Genomic DNA, 17,460 nt, shown 5'->3' with positions numbered 1-17,460 from the left:
CCTGGGGGTGAGGGGTCACACTGTGCCCTTGGGGTGAGGGGTCACACTGTGACCTGGGGGTGAGGGGTCACACTGTGACCTGGGGGTGAGGGGTCACACTGTGCCCTTGGGGTGAGGGGTCACACTGTGTCCTGGGGCTGAGGGGTCACACTGTGCCCTGGGGGCAAGGGGTCACACTGGGTCCTGGGGGTGAGGGGTCACATTGGGCCCTAGATGTTAAGAGTTGGGGGCAAGAAAAAGAAGTTGGTCCCAAGAAACGCACAGGCCTTTATTATGTGGTCTGAGAGGGTCACCAAGTGACCTTGAGCTGAGAAAGTAAAAATGGCAAGAGAGCAGTCAAGAGCGGCCTCTTTTTATAGGGAGGACTAGGGCAGATGGTATTTTTCTGGGAATTTGGGGCTGTTAATTAAGATGCCTTTGAGCTTCTGTGATCAGGCCCAGAACCTTAGCAGGACCCATTGTGGGGTCTGGTCTTTGATAATCAGGTTTTTCAAGGAGTGATCAGGCCTGGGGGCAACTGCCACATTCTTGACATTCTCCCTCCATTCCAGACCCTAAAGGAATATAGAGGTTAAGGGTGAAGTTATCTCTAGCTACTTCCTCCTGAACTGGCCGATGCTGGGGAGCTGGTGCTGGTTTCCTGTAAGGTTTGCAGGGGGCGCCTCATCTTCACAAGTTCTTGGGCAGGTGAGGCGCTTTACTAAAAATCTGGTCTTGGACTGCAATAAGCTGAGTCGCAATTCCGTCTAGTGACTCTTGGAGAGTTTTTTGAGAGATGCTGGAATTTCCTAAGGAGATGTCGAGGTCTGCAGTGTTAGTAGTAGCTTTTGTTAGTATTTCAGGCTGGACATTAAAGGGAGGAGTGTTATTGCGGTTTGTGTGGGTTTGAGGTGCCAGGTTTCAGGGATGGGCTTTAGTTACGAGTTGGCTTGGACGGAAGGCAGGAGGGGATATTGTGTTCACAGGCAAAGAAGAGACTCCTCGCTTTCAGGCTTCTTTAGAAGTTGGCTCTGAAGAGAAGCTGATCCTGGTCTGCGTCGACTTCCCATTCGGATGACCTTAAAAAAACGTAGCTAAATATGCTAGAGTTAGGGGCTGAAGAGATGTATTTTTGGTGGAAGGTACTGGTTTTTCTAAGGCCAGTCTCTTTGTTGGAGTGACCCTGGAGGACATTATACTGAGTGAAATATCTCAGTCACAAAAGGACAAATACTGTATAGTGCCACTGTTATGATATGAGACTGACATTGGGTCTGGAGGGAGACTGAGAAAGATGGGGTAAATTATGTACACTGCACTGAAACAGATGAGGGAGAGAACTGTTTAAAAGGGATATATGATTAGGTATTATTGTCATGACAGGAGTCCAGAATGAAGGCTGCATAGTGGAGTAGACGTGGGTGGAGGGATTGTGTAACAATGAAAGAATTTTTTTTTTTTTTTACTTTTCAAAGAGAAGAGTGAACTGGGGGGAAGGCTGGGCAGGGAGAAAAGTGCAACAATGAATTAATGGAAATCCAAAGTCTCTGTAAACGTTCATTAAAATTAACTTTAAACAAAGTTAGATTGCAACAAAACCTTTAAAAAAAGAGAGACAAATAGACCGGGCAGCTTGTAGCAGTGCACGGTGCTGAGCTTGGGTTGTGGGGGGTTATATTCAGTGACGGAGAAATCTGGGTTTCTTCCTGAGCAGAAGGCAGAGAGAGTTTGGGTTGGCTTTGGTGATGCTACGGTGGGTAAGAGTTCAGCAGACGGGGTTGGCTGGGATTATGGAAGCTGTTTTGTTTATTGGTAGTTATGGCGTATGAGTTGGTTAGGAAGAGGGAAGGGATTTGGACAAGAATTTTGCAGGAGGAGTATGACTTTAGGAGAATTTCTCAAGGAGGAAAAGATTGGACAGACATAGGTGGGGTGGGGAGGGGTACTTTGCGACATGTCACCTTTGACAATAGGCCTGATGATGGGGACTTGAGGAGGGGTGGAAGCTTTGTTTTAATTATATTTGAAGAAGTCTTGAGTGTTTAAAGGATAATTTCTGTATAAGGTTGAAGAACAGATATCATATGCTGATAATTTGGATATTTGTTGGGGAACTAATTGCTCTAATATGTTATTGTGTTGTTATGTGCCATCGAGTCACTTGCGACTCATAGTGACCTTATGTACAACATCCCTAAACTCCGCTCTGTCCTGTGCCAATCGCACTGTCTCTGACACTCCCATCCCAATTATCCCAGTCACTGAATCAATCCACCTCATAGAGGGCCTTCCCCTCCTGTGCTGTCCCTCCACCCTCCCAAGCATAATGTCCTTCTCCAAGGACTGGTCTCTCCTCACAACATGTCCAAAGTATGTTAGACAGAGCCTCAGAATCCTTGCCTCCAAGGAGACACCTGGTTTAACCCTTTCCAGGACAAATCTGTTTGTTTTCCTAGCAGACCATGGTATTCTCAATACTCTTCTCCAGCACCACAGCTCAAAGGCATCAATTCCCCTTCTATCCTCCCTGATCATTGTTCAACTCTCTGATGCATAACAAGTGATTGCGAAGATCATAGCCTGTATCAGACGCACCTTAGTCTCCAGAGAGACACCATTGCTCTTCAGTACTTTATACAACAGGATAATCAGCATAGGGTCATTTTATTAGACTGAGTTTGTTAGAACAATTTAGCTAAAATATTTTTCTTAATTATGTTGACTGATTCTGAGCATATCAGGGTTAGTTTACTTAAAGGCAAATAAAAGATGAGAGCCAGAGTGGAGAGTGATAGTAAAGAATAGATTGTTTAATTCTGAGAAGTAGTTAGACTTTAGGGGTCCTGGTTTATTAGCGTGTAGGGTTGGGTAGTCCTGGATGTAGAAGAAGGGCATTTTGATTAATAGGTCTGAAGTTTTGGATTAGTTTGTTTATTGTTTGGCTTTTGAGCTGGTAAAATGGGAGTGTTATAAGGAGATGGTATATTTATATATTGGAATACATATTACTGAAAAATAATGAACTTGTAAAACACCATACAACTCGGGGGACTCAGAGGACATTACGCTGAGAGAAATATTCTAGTTACAAAAGGACAAATGTCAATTATTATCACTGTTATAAAGCAGGTCTGACATGGGAGGTTGGGAGGAGAACAGGACAAGAGTGAATAGAAAATGCCCATTGCATTGGAACAGATAAAGGGAAGAACTGTTTAAAAGGAAGGTATGATTAGGCACTATACATAGAAAAACAGCTCAGAATAACAGGTATATAAAGATGACTGGGGGAAGGAGGGAGGTGTTTTCTGCAATAGTAAGTTGGCAGAGGGAAAGAAGCACTAGAAATCTTAAGACAAAATTACTCGTGCTAGTGTCCAGAAGAAAGTAAATTCAAGGAGTGAGCAAGGCGGGGGCGGGGGAGGGGGCAACTGCTGCATTCTTCCTCCATTGGAGGTGAGGGGTCACACTGGCCCCTGTATAGGAGGGTTCACACTGTGGCCTGGGAGTGAGGGATCACACATGGCCCTGGGGGTGAGGGGTCACACTGGGACCTGCAGGTGGGGTCTCACCCAGGCTGGGGCACTGCTGGCCACCTGACACCCTGTCCCCGCAGGAAACACGGTCCTGCACATCCTCACACTGCAGCCTAACAAGACCTTCGCCTGCCAGATGTACAACCTGCTGCTGTCCTACGACGGGCGCCAGGGGGACCCCTTGCAGCCGCTGGACCTCGTGCCCAACCACCAGGGCCTCACCCCCTTCAAGCTGGCCGGGGTGGAGGGCAACACTGTGGTGAGGATGAGCCCCTCCCCCACACTGGCCCTCCCTCTGTGTCCATGGGTCTCCAGAGCCCCCAGCCCAGGGCGGGACCCTCTCTCCTCTCCCCTCACTCTGGTCCCTGCTGTCTAACCTGCCCCTGCCCCCATCTCTCCCAGGCCTTAGGGCTCCTGTGTGCACCCCACCCCCTGAGGTGTCTGTGAGGCAGGTGCCCACCTGCCCTGTATCCTGCACAGCCCTCAGCCTTTGAGCCCCTCCTGCACCCTGCACAGCCCTCAGCCCCTCCTGCACCCTGCATGGCCCTCAGCCCCTTGTGCACCCTGCATGGCCCTCAACCCCTTGTGCACCCTGCACAGCCCTCAGCCTCTCAGCCCCTCCTGCACCCTGCACAGCCCTCAGCCTCTCCTGCACCCTGCACAGCCCTCAGTCTCTGCTTCTCCTGCACCCTGCACAGCCCTCAGTCTCTCAGCCCCTCCTGCACCCTGCACAGCCCTCAGTCTCTCTGCTCTTCCTGCACCCTGCATGGCCCTCGGCCAAGCTCAGGAGAAGCAGAGATGGGGTCAAGTCATGGTCATGTGTGCCCACGCTGTGGTCATAGAGGAAGCACAGCTGCCCCTCCAGCATCCTTGTCCGCAGAGAACCCCACCTCCCCTTGTGACTGTCCCCCTAGAAGGTGTCCACCCCTTCCTGATTCTCACCTCCCGCCCTAGATGTTCCAGCACCTGATGCAGCGGCGGAAGCACATCCAGTGGACCTACGGGCCGCTGACCTCCACCCTCTACGACCTCACTGAGATCGACTCCTGGGGAGATGAGCTGTCCTTTCTGGAACTCGTGGTTTCCTCCAAGAAGAGAGAGGTAGAGTGTCCAGTGGGTCGGCCTCAGGGCAGGGCACTCTGCTCCAGAACAGGTCCTCTTCCACCTTGAGGAGAGAGGTCCGCATCGACCCTGTGATCTCTCTCTCTCTCTCTCTCTCTCTCCCTCTCCCTCTCTCCCTCTCTCTCTCTCCCTCCAGAGCACCAGCCCTTCCTCCTGTTCTTTCTGTAGTCACTTTTTAAGTGGGCAGCCCTCCAGGTGGGAGCTGCTCCTGTTCACACCTTCCCTCCTTCAGTCATTCAGCATAGAGAACACCTGCTGTGTCCCAGGGAGGAGAGGAACAGAGAGGTAAAGAAAGCACACTTCCTTTCAATCTACTTCCAGCATGCCCAGGTCCTCAAGATTGCAATGGAATCCATCCTACAACTGGGGTGTGTGCTATGCACCAAGGAGCACAACAGAGGGGCATTCATTTCACCCAGAGGCTCAGAGAAGAGGACTTAGATGATATTATTGAGCTGTGTCTTTATGAGGGTCCCTCAGTGGAGTGAATGGTTAATACACTCGGCTCATAAACCAAAGCCTGGAATTTCAAGTCCCTAGAGGCACCTCAGAATGGATGCAGGAGACAAGGGCCAAAACATCCTGCGTCTTGAAGCCAAGGGAGAGAGTTTGTAGGTCTTTTCCTGACTGCATCAGAGAGCAGCTGGGTGGGTGTGCTGTGTTTGCCCTGCCCCATAAGAGGACTAGGAAGAGCAGCAGAGGAGACTAGTGGTGGGCAGGGCGATAGCCCAGGGCAGATGGGATGGCACTTGGAGGCCTGTGGGTAGTGAAAGCAAGAGACACATATGAGAGAGGCCAACAGACGGATGAATCTCGTAAGGAGGAACTTCGAGTTTTCATCTCCAGCAGCACCACCGGGAGGTCCTGCGGAGCCCAGAGGGCAGGAGACCCCGGAGCGTGATGCAGACATGTCGTCAGGTGGGGTGGGAAGCTGAGGGTGCTCTGGTCACATGGCTTGATGTTCACGTTGGGAGTCTAGGACTCCCAGGGGACCCACACGGGAGACCAGGTGTTGTCACATTGACTCCTTCAAAGGAAGACCTCACGTGTGTCAGTCCATAGGGTTCTCAGTTATCATGGTTCCCAAAGCTGACTGCCAGGTCTTTTTCTGACTTCTGTCAACCCCACCTTCTCACTTGGCCTCACCCAGCAGCCTCCTTGTGGAATGATCTTTCCCAGGTCTCCCCCTCACCCAGCCGTCCTTCACTCACTGCTGTTCGTCCTTCTCAGCCTCTCAGTGCCTCGTGCGGGTGTCTGCAATGGTGTATCTAACAGAAGACCCAGCTAGGAGTTCTGCCCAGTTTCTGTGAAGGGAATGGCTAACAGCCCTGCCCCCGGGTTCAGCCATTGCGTTGGCCACCCCAGTCATCTCCCCTTCCGCGCAGGCGCGCCAGATCCTGGACCAGACGCCCGTCAAGGAGCTGGTGAGCCTCAAGTGGAAGCGGTACGGGCGGCCGTACTTCTGCGTGCTGGGCGCCGTCTACCTGCTGTATATCGTCTGCTTCACCATGTGCTGCGTCCACCGCCCCCTCAAAATCCGGGGAGCCAACCGCACACACTCTCGGGACATCACCATCCTCCAGCAGAAACCGCTCAAGGTGAGTGACCCCCGAGGGGAGTGGCGGGGAGGGGAGCACGCAAGATGGTGCTGAAGACCAGAGTGACACTACCCGGAACCGCCCCCGGCCCTGGGCAGCCGCAGAGGAGTCAGGCATGAGAAGAGGGGGCTTAAGGCATAGACAGACATTTACTGAGAGAGGTACGACTTTTCATGGACTTTGAAGGAGTGCTTGGACTTAAGAACCGGAGACATCTGTGAAATGCCTTTCCATTCACAGGGGTTCAAGTGGAACACTGTTGTCAGGGAGGAAATCTGTGCTCTGAGACACCCGAGGTCACTCTGGGCTCTCAGGACAACAGCCAGTGTTCTCATCTGTGTACTGTCAATATGATGCAGCTGTCCCAGCACCTGCCCCCCACACCCTTGAAGGATGCTGGGGCGGGGTAGCAGCTTAAAGTCAGAAATCTTTGTGGCCCCTCTGTAGGTGTGCCGCCCCGAATGTTTTCAGAGGCCCGGGTTGTGGGGGTGCTGGAGGTGTGGAGTAGATTTAGCAGCCGGCCAGTGTGAAGACAGCAAATGCTCTGTGTTGTGTGAAGTGTGAGTAAACTCTAAAGACTCAACACATGTTTAACGTCTGTGTTCAGGAGCTCACAGGTCCCCACACATTTTTGTCCATATAAACTAAAAGAGCTGAAAGGGATTATAGGTGAGTGGGCAGGAGGCAAAGACAGGGAGAAAGGGTTTATGAAGACAAGTTACTTCTGGACACGTGGAGATTTACCTCTACGCAGGATGAGCCAGTCACAGGAAGAGCTTACCCGGATCCTGAAAAAGTTGTTTGATCAGAAAGTGAAAAATCAAATGCCTCGTTGAGAAGCAAACTCTGCACTGATTACAGCAAAGGCACGCAGAGTAAGAACTCAGCTCACTCCTGTTTCTGTAACTGCCTTTCTATGTAGAAGCAGTCCACGTTCAGGGGAAAGTAGCGCTTACTGTCTTGAGATTGGCTGAGTGCAGGGGTCTGGAACCAGCAGGGAGGGTCCATGATCCGCGTATCCGTCTCAAGATGAAGATTAGGCTTGGTGTAGAGACCACAATGAGGAACAAGAACACGAAACAGACGAGAATGGAGGAGAGAACTGTAGAAAAGTAATAAATGATTAAGTATTATTGGCATGATGTAAGTCCATAATAAGAGCTGCATAGTAGAGTGGCCGTGGGCGGGAGAACTGTATAACAATGAGAGAATTTCTTCTCCAAAGAGAAAAGCAAACTTGAGCGGAAGGCCAGGGAGGAAAATGTGCAACAATGAATGACTGGAAATCCACGTTCTCTATAAACTTTCATTAAAATCTCAATTAAAAAAGAAATGGAGGAAGATTGTGGTGGGAAACACAGAGCCCAAGGGGACCCTTTTGGCAGTAGGTGAGGGGACTGGACTAGAGAGTGGGCACGGGAGGAATGTCTTAGTCATCAAATGCGGCTAGAACAGAAACAGCACAGGCTTTAGTGAACAGATTTATTCTTTCACCGTTTAGAAGGCTGAAGTTCAAGGAACAGGCTCTGTGCCTCCTGGTTCAAGTGCCAGCACAGGAACCTGGTTCAAAGCACACACTTGATTCTTAGCTCTTCTTTTTCTGGTGGTACTGAAATCTCTCTCCGGTTCTCTCTCCTTTATCTCTTATAAGACAAGAGGGGATGGATGCCGGCCACCCCACAGGGACATTCATCTGCTCATAGCTCTGACCCAACTCAAGGACTCACATGCTACTACAATCCGCTTACAAATGATTGGGATAAAGATGGCTACAAATGCCTCTCATTCTGCCTCAGTAGCATCATGTTGTGTCAGAACTGACTCCTCACTGACGCTCTAACAGGTTTTCAGAGGCTGTGAATTGCAGGGAGGGGATTGCCCTTTCTCCCGAGAAGCAGCTGGTGGATTCGAACCTCCTAATTCACCTGCCTTTGGGTTAGGCGTGCACTTCTTACCACTAAGCCATCAGCACGTCCTCGTGAGCATCAGAACGGTCAGGAGACACAGCACGTGGGATCGTGACATAATTCTGAGAATCGTGGCCGAATGAGGTGTCAGTTATTTTAGGGAGTATTCCACTCATCCTTGTCAAGAATATCTTGGTTATCAGTGCTTCTACAACAGAAGAACCATAAATGGCTGGCTTTAGCAAACAGAAAGGTTCTTTTCTTGTCATTTGGGAGATTTTCATGAGATGCCGTTAGAGTAGTTGCGGCTCTGGCAATCCTGTGTACAGGGGACATCGGTCGGTCCGGCACCATTCTCCAGATCTCTGCTATGCAGAGGCACCACGTCCATCCAGCGCCTTCAAAACCTTCCTGTATTTCACTGACCTAGTGGGTAGGGAACTGTACTGCCCGCCCAAAGGAGGGAAGTTTAAACCCTCCCTCCGCTCTGGGGGTCACAGATGAGCAGGCTCCTCCCGTGAAATCTGTGGCCTCTCAAAAGCCCCTGGATCAGCTAGTAGTCGATTCTGACTTGATGGCAAAGACTTGAGTTACACTTTCTCAAGCATGATGTCCTTCTCAGGGACTTGTCCCTCCTGGTAACAGGCTAGCACAGGAGAGACAACGCTCTGCTGTTTTCGCGTCTGAGTAGCAGTCAGACTATACTTCTTTCAAGGCAGATCTGTTTACTCTGGTTGACTCCAGCCTGGGTTTTCTCTGTGGAGGAAGACCCTTACCTTGTCGGCTTCTGATTTCTCAGGAATCTCAGTGTTTTTCAGGATCTATCTCGCTCCATCTCTCCTCTGCTCACTTGTTTAGTTTCATTTCTCTTTCATAGGAGATTGGCTCAAGGTTTACTCTACAGTAGTCCTGCCTCATTCATATAAAAAAAGACAATTCATTCCCAAATGAGGATATAACCGCAGTATAGAGATTAAGATTTACAACACAGATTTAAGAGGGACATAATTCCCTCACATTCCACCCTTTGGCCCTCAAACATTGTCATTGCCTGTGCAAACACTTACCCCATCTCATCACCCTAAAAGTCTTCAAGTTCTAAATTGAGATAATCTCTGAATATAGACTCTTACTCTGTATTACATAAATGAGATATGGGTGAGAATTTAGGCATATTCCAAACTGGGGCAAAATTCTTCAATCTGTAAACCTATAAATGTAGAATACAAGGTATCTATCTCCAAAGTGTGTTTCTAGAACAGACACAAGGTCAGCACCAATGGGTGAAACTAGAGGCAAAGAAGCAATAGCATCAAGTGAGAGCAGAGCCCAGCAGAGCAAACCACCCTCCTTCCAGGTGAGAAAATACCCGATCTGCGCTAAGGCCAGCCCGGTAGTGGCCCCATCTTTCAGACTCTGGAAGCTGGCCATGTTTAGAATTTTAAGTGGACTCTTCTGAGGCCTGGGCTTCCAGGATGGCACCTCTGCTCTCTGGGCCCCATTCTCCTTGTCCATCTGAGTGAAAGCCTCATCCTCCTTCCCTGGCAGGACTGTCCTTGGGCTGTTTGGGAATGGCAGCCCCGTCTCCTTTACTGTGGGCAGTGGTCCCGTTCCCCGGTCCACCCTCCCCGTTTACTCCAGAGCTGAGTTGGTGAAGATCTTGCTTTGAGCCCTAGGGACTGTGAGCTAGCCTTTGAAATGGAGAAGGCCTCATGTCATGTTTGGTACTCCCTCAGTTCTACTCTAATATGGTTCTTTTCTTTTTCTTAAAGCTTCTTTGGCCTGTTTATTGTGTGGAAAATTCTAAAATGTAGACAGTGTTCTTCCTCCCTGTTCTTTCTCTGTCCCTTCAGCCCAAATAGATGGGTTTTCTGTTGTGCTAGTTCATGAGGTCTACCAGACACACTTAGCTTTTTTTTTTCCACTTAGTCTTTTTAACTTTTTTTTTTCAGTCTTTTTAACTTTATCGTGACATCCGTGGTGAACAAGATACAATTCCTCAGTGACAGTCCAAGCCAGATTCAGTTCAGCAGTACATATGCAGGGAGCCTCTGATTTCCTCAGTTGTCCAGCAAAATTTATTTCAGAGTTGTTACAAGTCAGCTTTTCCTTCAATCATCCAGAAAAAAAAAAGCCTTTATCTCCATGGTTCCCCAGGTTATGCCTTGCCACAGTCTCTTCACAGTCTGCTCATCACCATTGTCACCCACTCACAGTGTGGAAAGCACTTTCCTATATTGATCTCACAGCTGTTGATGATTTGCAAGACCATGTGTCTACAGTTAAGGTAACAGGAGATCATGCCTTCATAATAGGAGCCAACACAAAGCCTAGAAAAGCCTATTTCTAAGGTTCTGAACCCCTTGAAATATTTGAATATTTATTGAATATTTATTATTTTCATAACATAAAGACCATGAGAGGATGAGTAACCTTAACAACTCAAAATGTTGTTGTTAGGTGCTGTCGAGTTTCATTTCAGGAGGCTAAAAGTTCAAGTTCACGATACTCTGGAGGAAGGCTTGCTCTCTGCTTTGGTTGTGGGGAAGGGTTGTTGTCTCTCAGAATCTGTGGGCAGAGTGTTCCTATGAGATCTTCATGTGTCTTGATATCATTCTTCCTCTGGGTCTAGAAGGTTCTCATAGCAGGGGCCTCAGGTCCAAAAGATGCACTCTGGTCTCACCTCTTTTATTATTATTATTATTCATTTTAATGAAAATTTACAGAGACTTTGGATTTCCGTTCATTCATTGTTGCACATTTCTCCCTGCCCACTGCTCCCCCCTGCCAGTTCACTCTTCTCTTTGAAAAGTAAATGAAAAATTCTTTCATTGTTATAAAATCCCTCACCCCAAGTTCTCTCCACTATGCAGCCTTCGTTCTGGACTCCTGTCATGACAATAATACCTAATCATATATCCCTTTTAAACAGTTCTCTTCCTCATCTATTTCAATGCAGTATACATAATTTATCCCATCTTTCTCAGTCTCCCCCCAATCACGATGTCAGTCCCATTTTATAACAGTGGAACTACGCAGTATTTGTCCTTTTGTGTCTGAGATAGTTTACTCAGCATAATGTCCTCCAGGGTCACCCATTTTGAATACTATTTCATGACTTCCTTGTTTTTCAATGTTGGGTAGTATTCCATTGTGTGATTATACCACAGCTTCTGTATCCATTTGTTTGTTGATGGGCACTTAGGTTGTTACTTAGGTTGTTTCCAGCTCTTTGCTATTGTGAACAAAGCCGCAATAAACATGGGTGTGCATACATCCGTTTGGATGTCAGTTATAGTCTCTTTGGGGTATATTCCCAGTAGTGGAATTGGTGGGTCAAATGGTATTTCTATTTACAACTTTTTAAGAAAGCACTATACTGTCTTCCATAGGGGCAGCACCGTTTTACACTCCCACCACCAGTGAATAAGGGTTTCAGTTTCTCCAGCCTCACCAGCATTTGTTGTTTGCTGTTCTGTTAAATTGGTCCCACTTCTTTTGTCTTTGTAGTAACAGGTCCCTCAGACTTCTACTTGATTGTTTCTCTCATATTTCAAAAGATTGAATCAAAATACAACTTAATCCTATAGATTATGTCCTGCTTCATTAACATAAATGCTTCTAATAGTGCCTCACTAATTATTGTAGAAGTTAGGATTTGCATGACACATAGGATAATTATAACAGATTACAAAGTGCAGAACACTGGAGACCAGGGACACTAAGGAGACAGTAGGTAGGCTGACTATAAACGAATATGATTGTGAACGTGGAGTGGGTACTTGGAATGTTGTACTCACCTGGTCCTAGTCCCTCAGGTGTTTTCTTCACCTTGTCACAGCCCTCAGCCTTTGTGTGGAGATTTCCTGAGGAACATTCATTCCTGGGGGTTGAGTGATGCTGGTGATTGCTTTTCTCCCACTTCCTTTGTGTACTTCTCCTCTCTGACAAAGGACTGAGTGTATACAAGCAAACTCCTTTAGGCTAGACCACCCTAATTATCTTCCACATATCACCTCCTGTTGCTTCAAGACCTAGAGAAGCATAATTACAACTAAGTGCCCCTCTTTTTCAGGGCAGCTAAAACCACAAGTCTCTGCCTTTTATAAGTCTCTGCCTTTTGCGAGTTTGCACTGGTTTAAGTTAATGAAGTGATCATATAAAGAGGCTTTTAATTACGACCTGTGCATTTGGCAGGGATATAACTGCTGTCCGTAGCCAGGGAAGGCATCTCCGGGGAAGGAGACTGCGTGAGGTGGGGCACAGGCTAACAGGTGAACATTCTAGGCAGCCAGCGCGCATCCACAAAGTCCCTGCGGCAGATCAGGAACTGAGAGGAGGCCAGGTTGCCAGAGCAGGGAGTGAATCTGGTTCCAGGTGAGGTTGCCTGGAATGTCCTTAGTCAAGGTCTTCCATTGAGTGCTTCAGTCTGTGATCTCAGGGAAACAGGAAGCTGAGGTACGGCAACCAGTGGCAGGGGCCCATGGAGGAGATTGAGGGCAGCGGACGGTGGGCCAGCCTGTGGCTGTAATGGAGCCATCAGGACTATTTGATAGATTGAGGACAGGCGTGAGGGAATGACTCCTTAGCTGCAGTCACTTTAATCATGTCCCCGCCCACTTTCCTTACCCTCCCAAGTGCTAAATAACCCAAAACACCACACACTGGGTTGATCTCTATTGCTATCCAGTCTTGCTCAGAGGTCCTCAGCAACCCACTGTGGGGTAAGTACAGCAAATAAAGACATGAAGAGCTGAGGGAAGCAGGGGCTAGCAGGCAAAACACAGTGTCTCTCAGGAGTGTCCTCTGTGGGCAGCAGAGTTGAGCATGGTCACAGGGCTTCTGAGATCCTGGAAACAGACTCTAGGGCTGGGTGGACCAGAAGTCTATGTCTGCAACATGCTGACGTTGGTATTCGTTGAACCATGCTTGAATGGCACCAAGGTGTCTTAGTGCTGCTGTAACAGATATATCACAAGTGAATGGTTTTAAAGAACAGAAATCTATTTCTCACAGTTAAGGAGGTTGGAATTCAGGGTGCTGAAGCCGAGGAAGGATTCTATCGGCTCAGGGGGAAGACCTTGGCTCAGCGTTCTTCTCAGCGTCGTTGGACCATTGCTTTGGTGTCTGTCTTCCATTGGTGATTCCTTGCTTCTGTCCCTAATTTGCCCCGTTTTACCTTAAGGACGACTGGCTAAAACATACTGTATGCTGGTGGCTCAGCTCTTTCCTGCTGAGTCAGAACCTATTCTTAGCTGACCCTCCAGTGAGTCTTCAAAGATTGCAAATCACATGAGAGGAGATTGCCCGTCCTGCTCCCACAGAGCAGCTGGTGGATTCAAACTGTGTGCCTTTGGCTTGGCAGCACAACTCCATACCCACTAGGCCATCAGAGCTTCATTCTAGGAAATGGACACTGGTAGGGTCTCATTAACGTAACAAGAATCCTCTATTCACAAATGAGATTCCATCCTCCTGAATAGCACTGTTGGATGCTGGCGTTGAGCACATTCTAAGTCACAGTGGCTCCATGTGACAGTCGAAAGGGTTTTCCAGGCTCTCATTTGTGCAGAAGCTCTCATTTGTGGTCTCCTCCCATGGAGCCACTGAGTAGATTCAACTGCTCGCCTTTTAATTAGCATCTACTCAGTGTGTCTGAGTTCACCCGTTACAGCACCTGAGCTTCTTACCCACATGTGTAAAAGGGAGTTAGGATTCTAGCGCGCATTTTGAGGAGACACAATTCAGTCCATAACAGTGAGACATTCCAGCATTTATTCCTCCTGGAGACCCTGATCGGCAGTGGCATAGTTCGCAGGGAGCCGCAGTGCCAACAAGAACACTGTGCCTCGCCAGCACTTCGACTCCACCAGTGATGGAGGCAGAAAGAGGCGTGGTCTCCTGCCCTGTGATTCACGTCCTTGAAACTCTGAGAGCGGGTAAGCTGTGAATTGTTTCCTACTCGGCAATGAGCAAGAAGACTCTGCGAATATAATCAAGGATCACTACCCCTATGAAGATTGTGAGCTTGGGGCAAGAGAGGTTTTAGCGCTTGGCTTTTACTGAGGTGTCCCAGTTAGCCAGAGGCAGGGCTGGGATGGGGGGGGGGAGCCTGCTGCATCTCAGAGTGTGGGTCGTTCTCTCCAGCATAAACCCTGCATCCCACCTTCCCCCTTCCCCTTCTCTGTGGATACTTTTAATGAGAAGGTCTCATCTCCAGGCATTGAGAGATGAACAGGACCTGGCCTGTTCTGGTCAGAATGAAGGTACTCGAACACCAGAGCAGAGAGACCAGCTGCTGACCCTCCACTCTCATGTGCTTGACCCAATGGAGCCAAGGGTCAGTTCAGCGATCTGGTCTAGAGGTCAGGGTTAGGGCTAGGGTTAGGGGTTGGCCTAAGGTTAGGAGTAAGGGATTAAGTGTTAGAGTCAGAGATTGGTCTGTTGTTGTTGTTGCTGTGTGCCATTGAGTCAGAACTGACTCTTAGCTGACCTTCCAGCAGGTTTTCAAGGTAGGAAATATCATGGGAGGAGATTGCCCATTTTTCTCTCACAGAGAAACTGGTAGATTTGAACTGCATACCTTTGGGATTGCAGTACAGCTTCTCCTCACCATAGCTCCCTCAGGGATTGGTAAGGGACTAGTGGTCAGACCTGGACTAATGGTGAAGTTGGCCCAAGTGTTAGTGTCAATGTCGGGCATGAAGTTGGGGTCAGAGTCAGGGCTAGCCTTGGTCTAGTTACGGTTGGAGGTTGACCTAGTACTGGGGTTAGGCTTAGGTTAGGAACTGGTCTTCAGAAACCCTGAAGACCTTTTTAAAAGATTGTAGGTCCTGCTCCAAACCCATTGATTAGAATGTTCAGGGCTGGGCTGGCCTTGGGTTTCTTGTACAAGCTTCCAGGAAACTGATGGGCAGCTGCTTAGGACTTGCTCAGGATGGAGGGTCAGAACCATTCCTCATGGGAAGTTAGTTATCCTCCTGGACAGAGGATCAGAACCATTCCTGATGTGAAGTTAGTTGTCCTCATGGGAACTTCAGCCTTTGCAAGCCTGGGATCTCAGGAAGGACATGAGGGCACAGGGCTGGCATTTGCACTGGCTCTGGTGCCCTCCCACTGCTGACCTTCCTCAAGATGGAACAGCCCGCAGGGCCCCAGGCCTTCCACCCCCTCCCAGGCTCGAGTCAACCAGCTGGTGAGTAAGCGCAATCTCATTAGGTCGTTCCCAGTGAAGTATGAAGAGCCAGCCTCTTTAGAGGGATTTGGTTGGTGACAACTCTTGAAATTCCAAGTCATACGAAGTGAAGAATTCCAGGCATCGTCAGGGACTATTTCCAAGGAGGTGGAAGGGGTATTTCTAAGTGCCTTACTAGCCAGGCCTGCTCAGGTGACCTTGACCTATTGTTTGTCTCGGTTGAGCCAGTTCTGACTGCTGCCCACCCTGTAGAGGAGAACATCACCCAGTAAAGTGTCATTGTCATAATGATCCTTGGTCTGTGTGAGTCCACCATTGCAGCCACTGTGCATTTTTGGGTTTTTTGTTTTTATTCATTATTGTACATTTTCTTCCCTCCTTCCCTCCCCGAGACTACCCCACTCTTTGTTCCAGATTGTTGTCATACGTATAAAGCCTAATCCTATATTCTTTTCAAACAGTTCTTCTCCTCATCTGTTTTAATTCAGTATTTATTATCTATCCACTCTTTTCACATTCTCTCCCCAATACCCACCCCACGGCAGTCCTATTTTATAACAGTGATGTTATGCAGTATTTGCGTTTTGTGACTGAGACATTGCACACAGCATAATGTCCTCCAGACTCCTTAATGTTGTGTAATGTTTTACGAGTTCATTGGTTTTCAATGCTGTGTAATATTCCATTGTGTAAACATACCATTGTTTTCCTAGCCATTGTTAGTTGATAGGCACTTGGCTGCTTCCATCTCTTTGCTATTATGAATAACGCAGCAATAAACATGGGTGTGGATACATCTATCTGAGTCATGGCTCTGGTTTCTTCCAGAGTATATTCTCAACAGTGGAATTTCTGGGTCACATGGTATGTCTATTTCCAACTCTCTAAGAAAGTGCCAGGCTGCCTTCCATCATGGTTGTTCCCAACAGCAACGAATAAAAAGTTTCGATCGCTCCACAACCTCACCAACATTTGATGTTTCCTGCCGTATTGAACTTTGCTATAGTTGCTGGGTCCCTATGCATTTTGAGTGCTTTCCGATGTAGGAGACTCATCTCCTACGTATTAGATAGTGTTCTATCTGATCCATAGAGTTTCGATGGATAATTTTCATAGAAGGTCAGTGAAAGCCTGGGGAACCTTCAGTGATTGGACTAGAACAAGGCCCCAACAATAGACTCAAATATATCAACAATCATCAAGACAGTGCTGGATGGGGCAATGCTTTGTTCTGTTCTACATAAGTAGGAACCAATTTGATAACTAACAACAAATTTCAAAAGTAGTTCAGCACGCTTTTCTTCCTTGTTTATCTGAACCTGGGAGCTGTGTTGAACAGCTGGGTAATTCTGGTAATTCCAACCTGGGTAGTTCTGCTGGTAGTTAAATGCCAGCAGGTGGTCCAACTTTTATCATTGTAGCAACATATACCACAGTATGACAAACAGGCAAGATGGGTGGTGGGATCCGGAAAATCCTATAGTCATCATCCTTCTCCACATTTACCTCCACAAAGATGTACCATTCCCACCTTATGGCCACATCCCTGTCACTCTCCTGAACTGTGAGCAAGGCTCAACTTGCATGAGCTAGCCTCCAGCTCGGTCTTCTCCCCCTTCCTCCCCTTCTTATCAATGGAGCACATCCTACATTGTGCCCTGGGAGCAAATAGGAGAAATAAGATGCCCCTGTCCTCAGGAAGCTCTAGGATTTTATTTGTATTACTTGATGACTGAGATGTTTCCACCTCTTGTGACTAATGAAATTTAGATACTATCTACTGAAGGCATAGCGATAAAGCCTTGACCTCCCGTCCACTGTCATCCCTTTTCATTCTTGGTAGGACTGCACTAGTTGTTGTTAGGTGCCATGGAGATGACTCATAGTCATGAACAAAAGATCTGAACCCTTTCTATTCTGCGCCATCCTCACACTTCCTGACACACAAGAGCCCATTTCAGTAGTCACCGTGTCAGTCCACCTGGTTGAGGGTCTTCCTTTCATTCCCTGACCCTCCACCCTTCCCTGCATCATGTGCCTCTGCGAGGAACAGCACCTGCTAGCAACATGCCCAAAGAATGTGAGGTGAAGCCTCATCATTCTTGCCTCCAAAGGGGGCACTC

General features: G+C 48.1%; 1 protein-coding gene across 1 annotated transcript in view; it reads left to right on the top strand.

Moving 5' to 3' along the window:
• TRPV5 (transient receptor potential cation channel, subfamily V, member 5) overlaps positions 1–17,460 on the top strand; it is a 46,833-nt gene that overhangs the window by 15,410 nt on the left and 13,963 nt on the right. The window contains exons 7-9 of the mRNA XM_006887244.1: positions 3,596–3,774; positions 4,470–4,616; positions 6,023–6,235. Of these exons, the coding sequence (XP_006887306.1) occupies positions 3,596–3,774; positions 4,470–4,616; positions 6,023–6,235 (539 nt within the window). The remainder of the gene's footprint in view (positions 1–3,595; positions 3,775–4,469; positions 4,617–6,022; positions 6,236–17,460) is intronic.

This window comes from Elephantulus edwardii, unplaced genomic scaffold, assembly GCF_000299155.1.
Source record: "Elephantulus edwardii isolate Elephantulus edwardi_28Jun2011 unplaced genomic scaffold, EleEdw1.0 scaffold00055, whole genome shotgun sequence".
NCBI classification, from domain to species: Eukaryota; Metazoa; Chordata; class Mammalia; order Macroscelidea; family Macroscelididae; genus Elephantulus; species Elephantulus edwardii.
The sequence above is the reverse complement of the archived record's forward strand: the minus strand, read 5'-3'. Positions and strand labels throughout refer to the sequence as shown.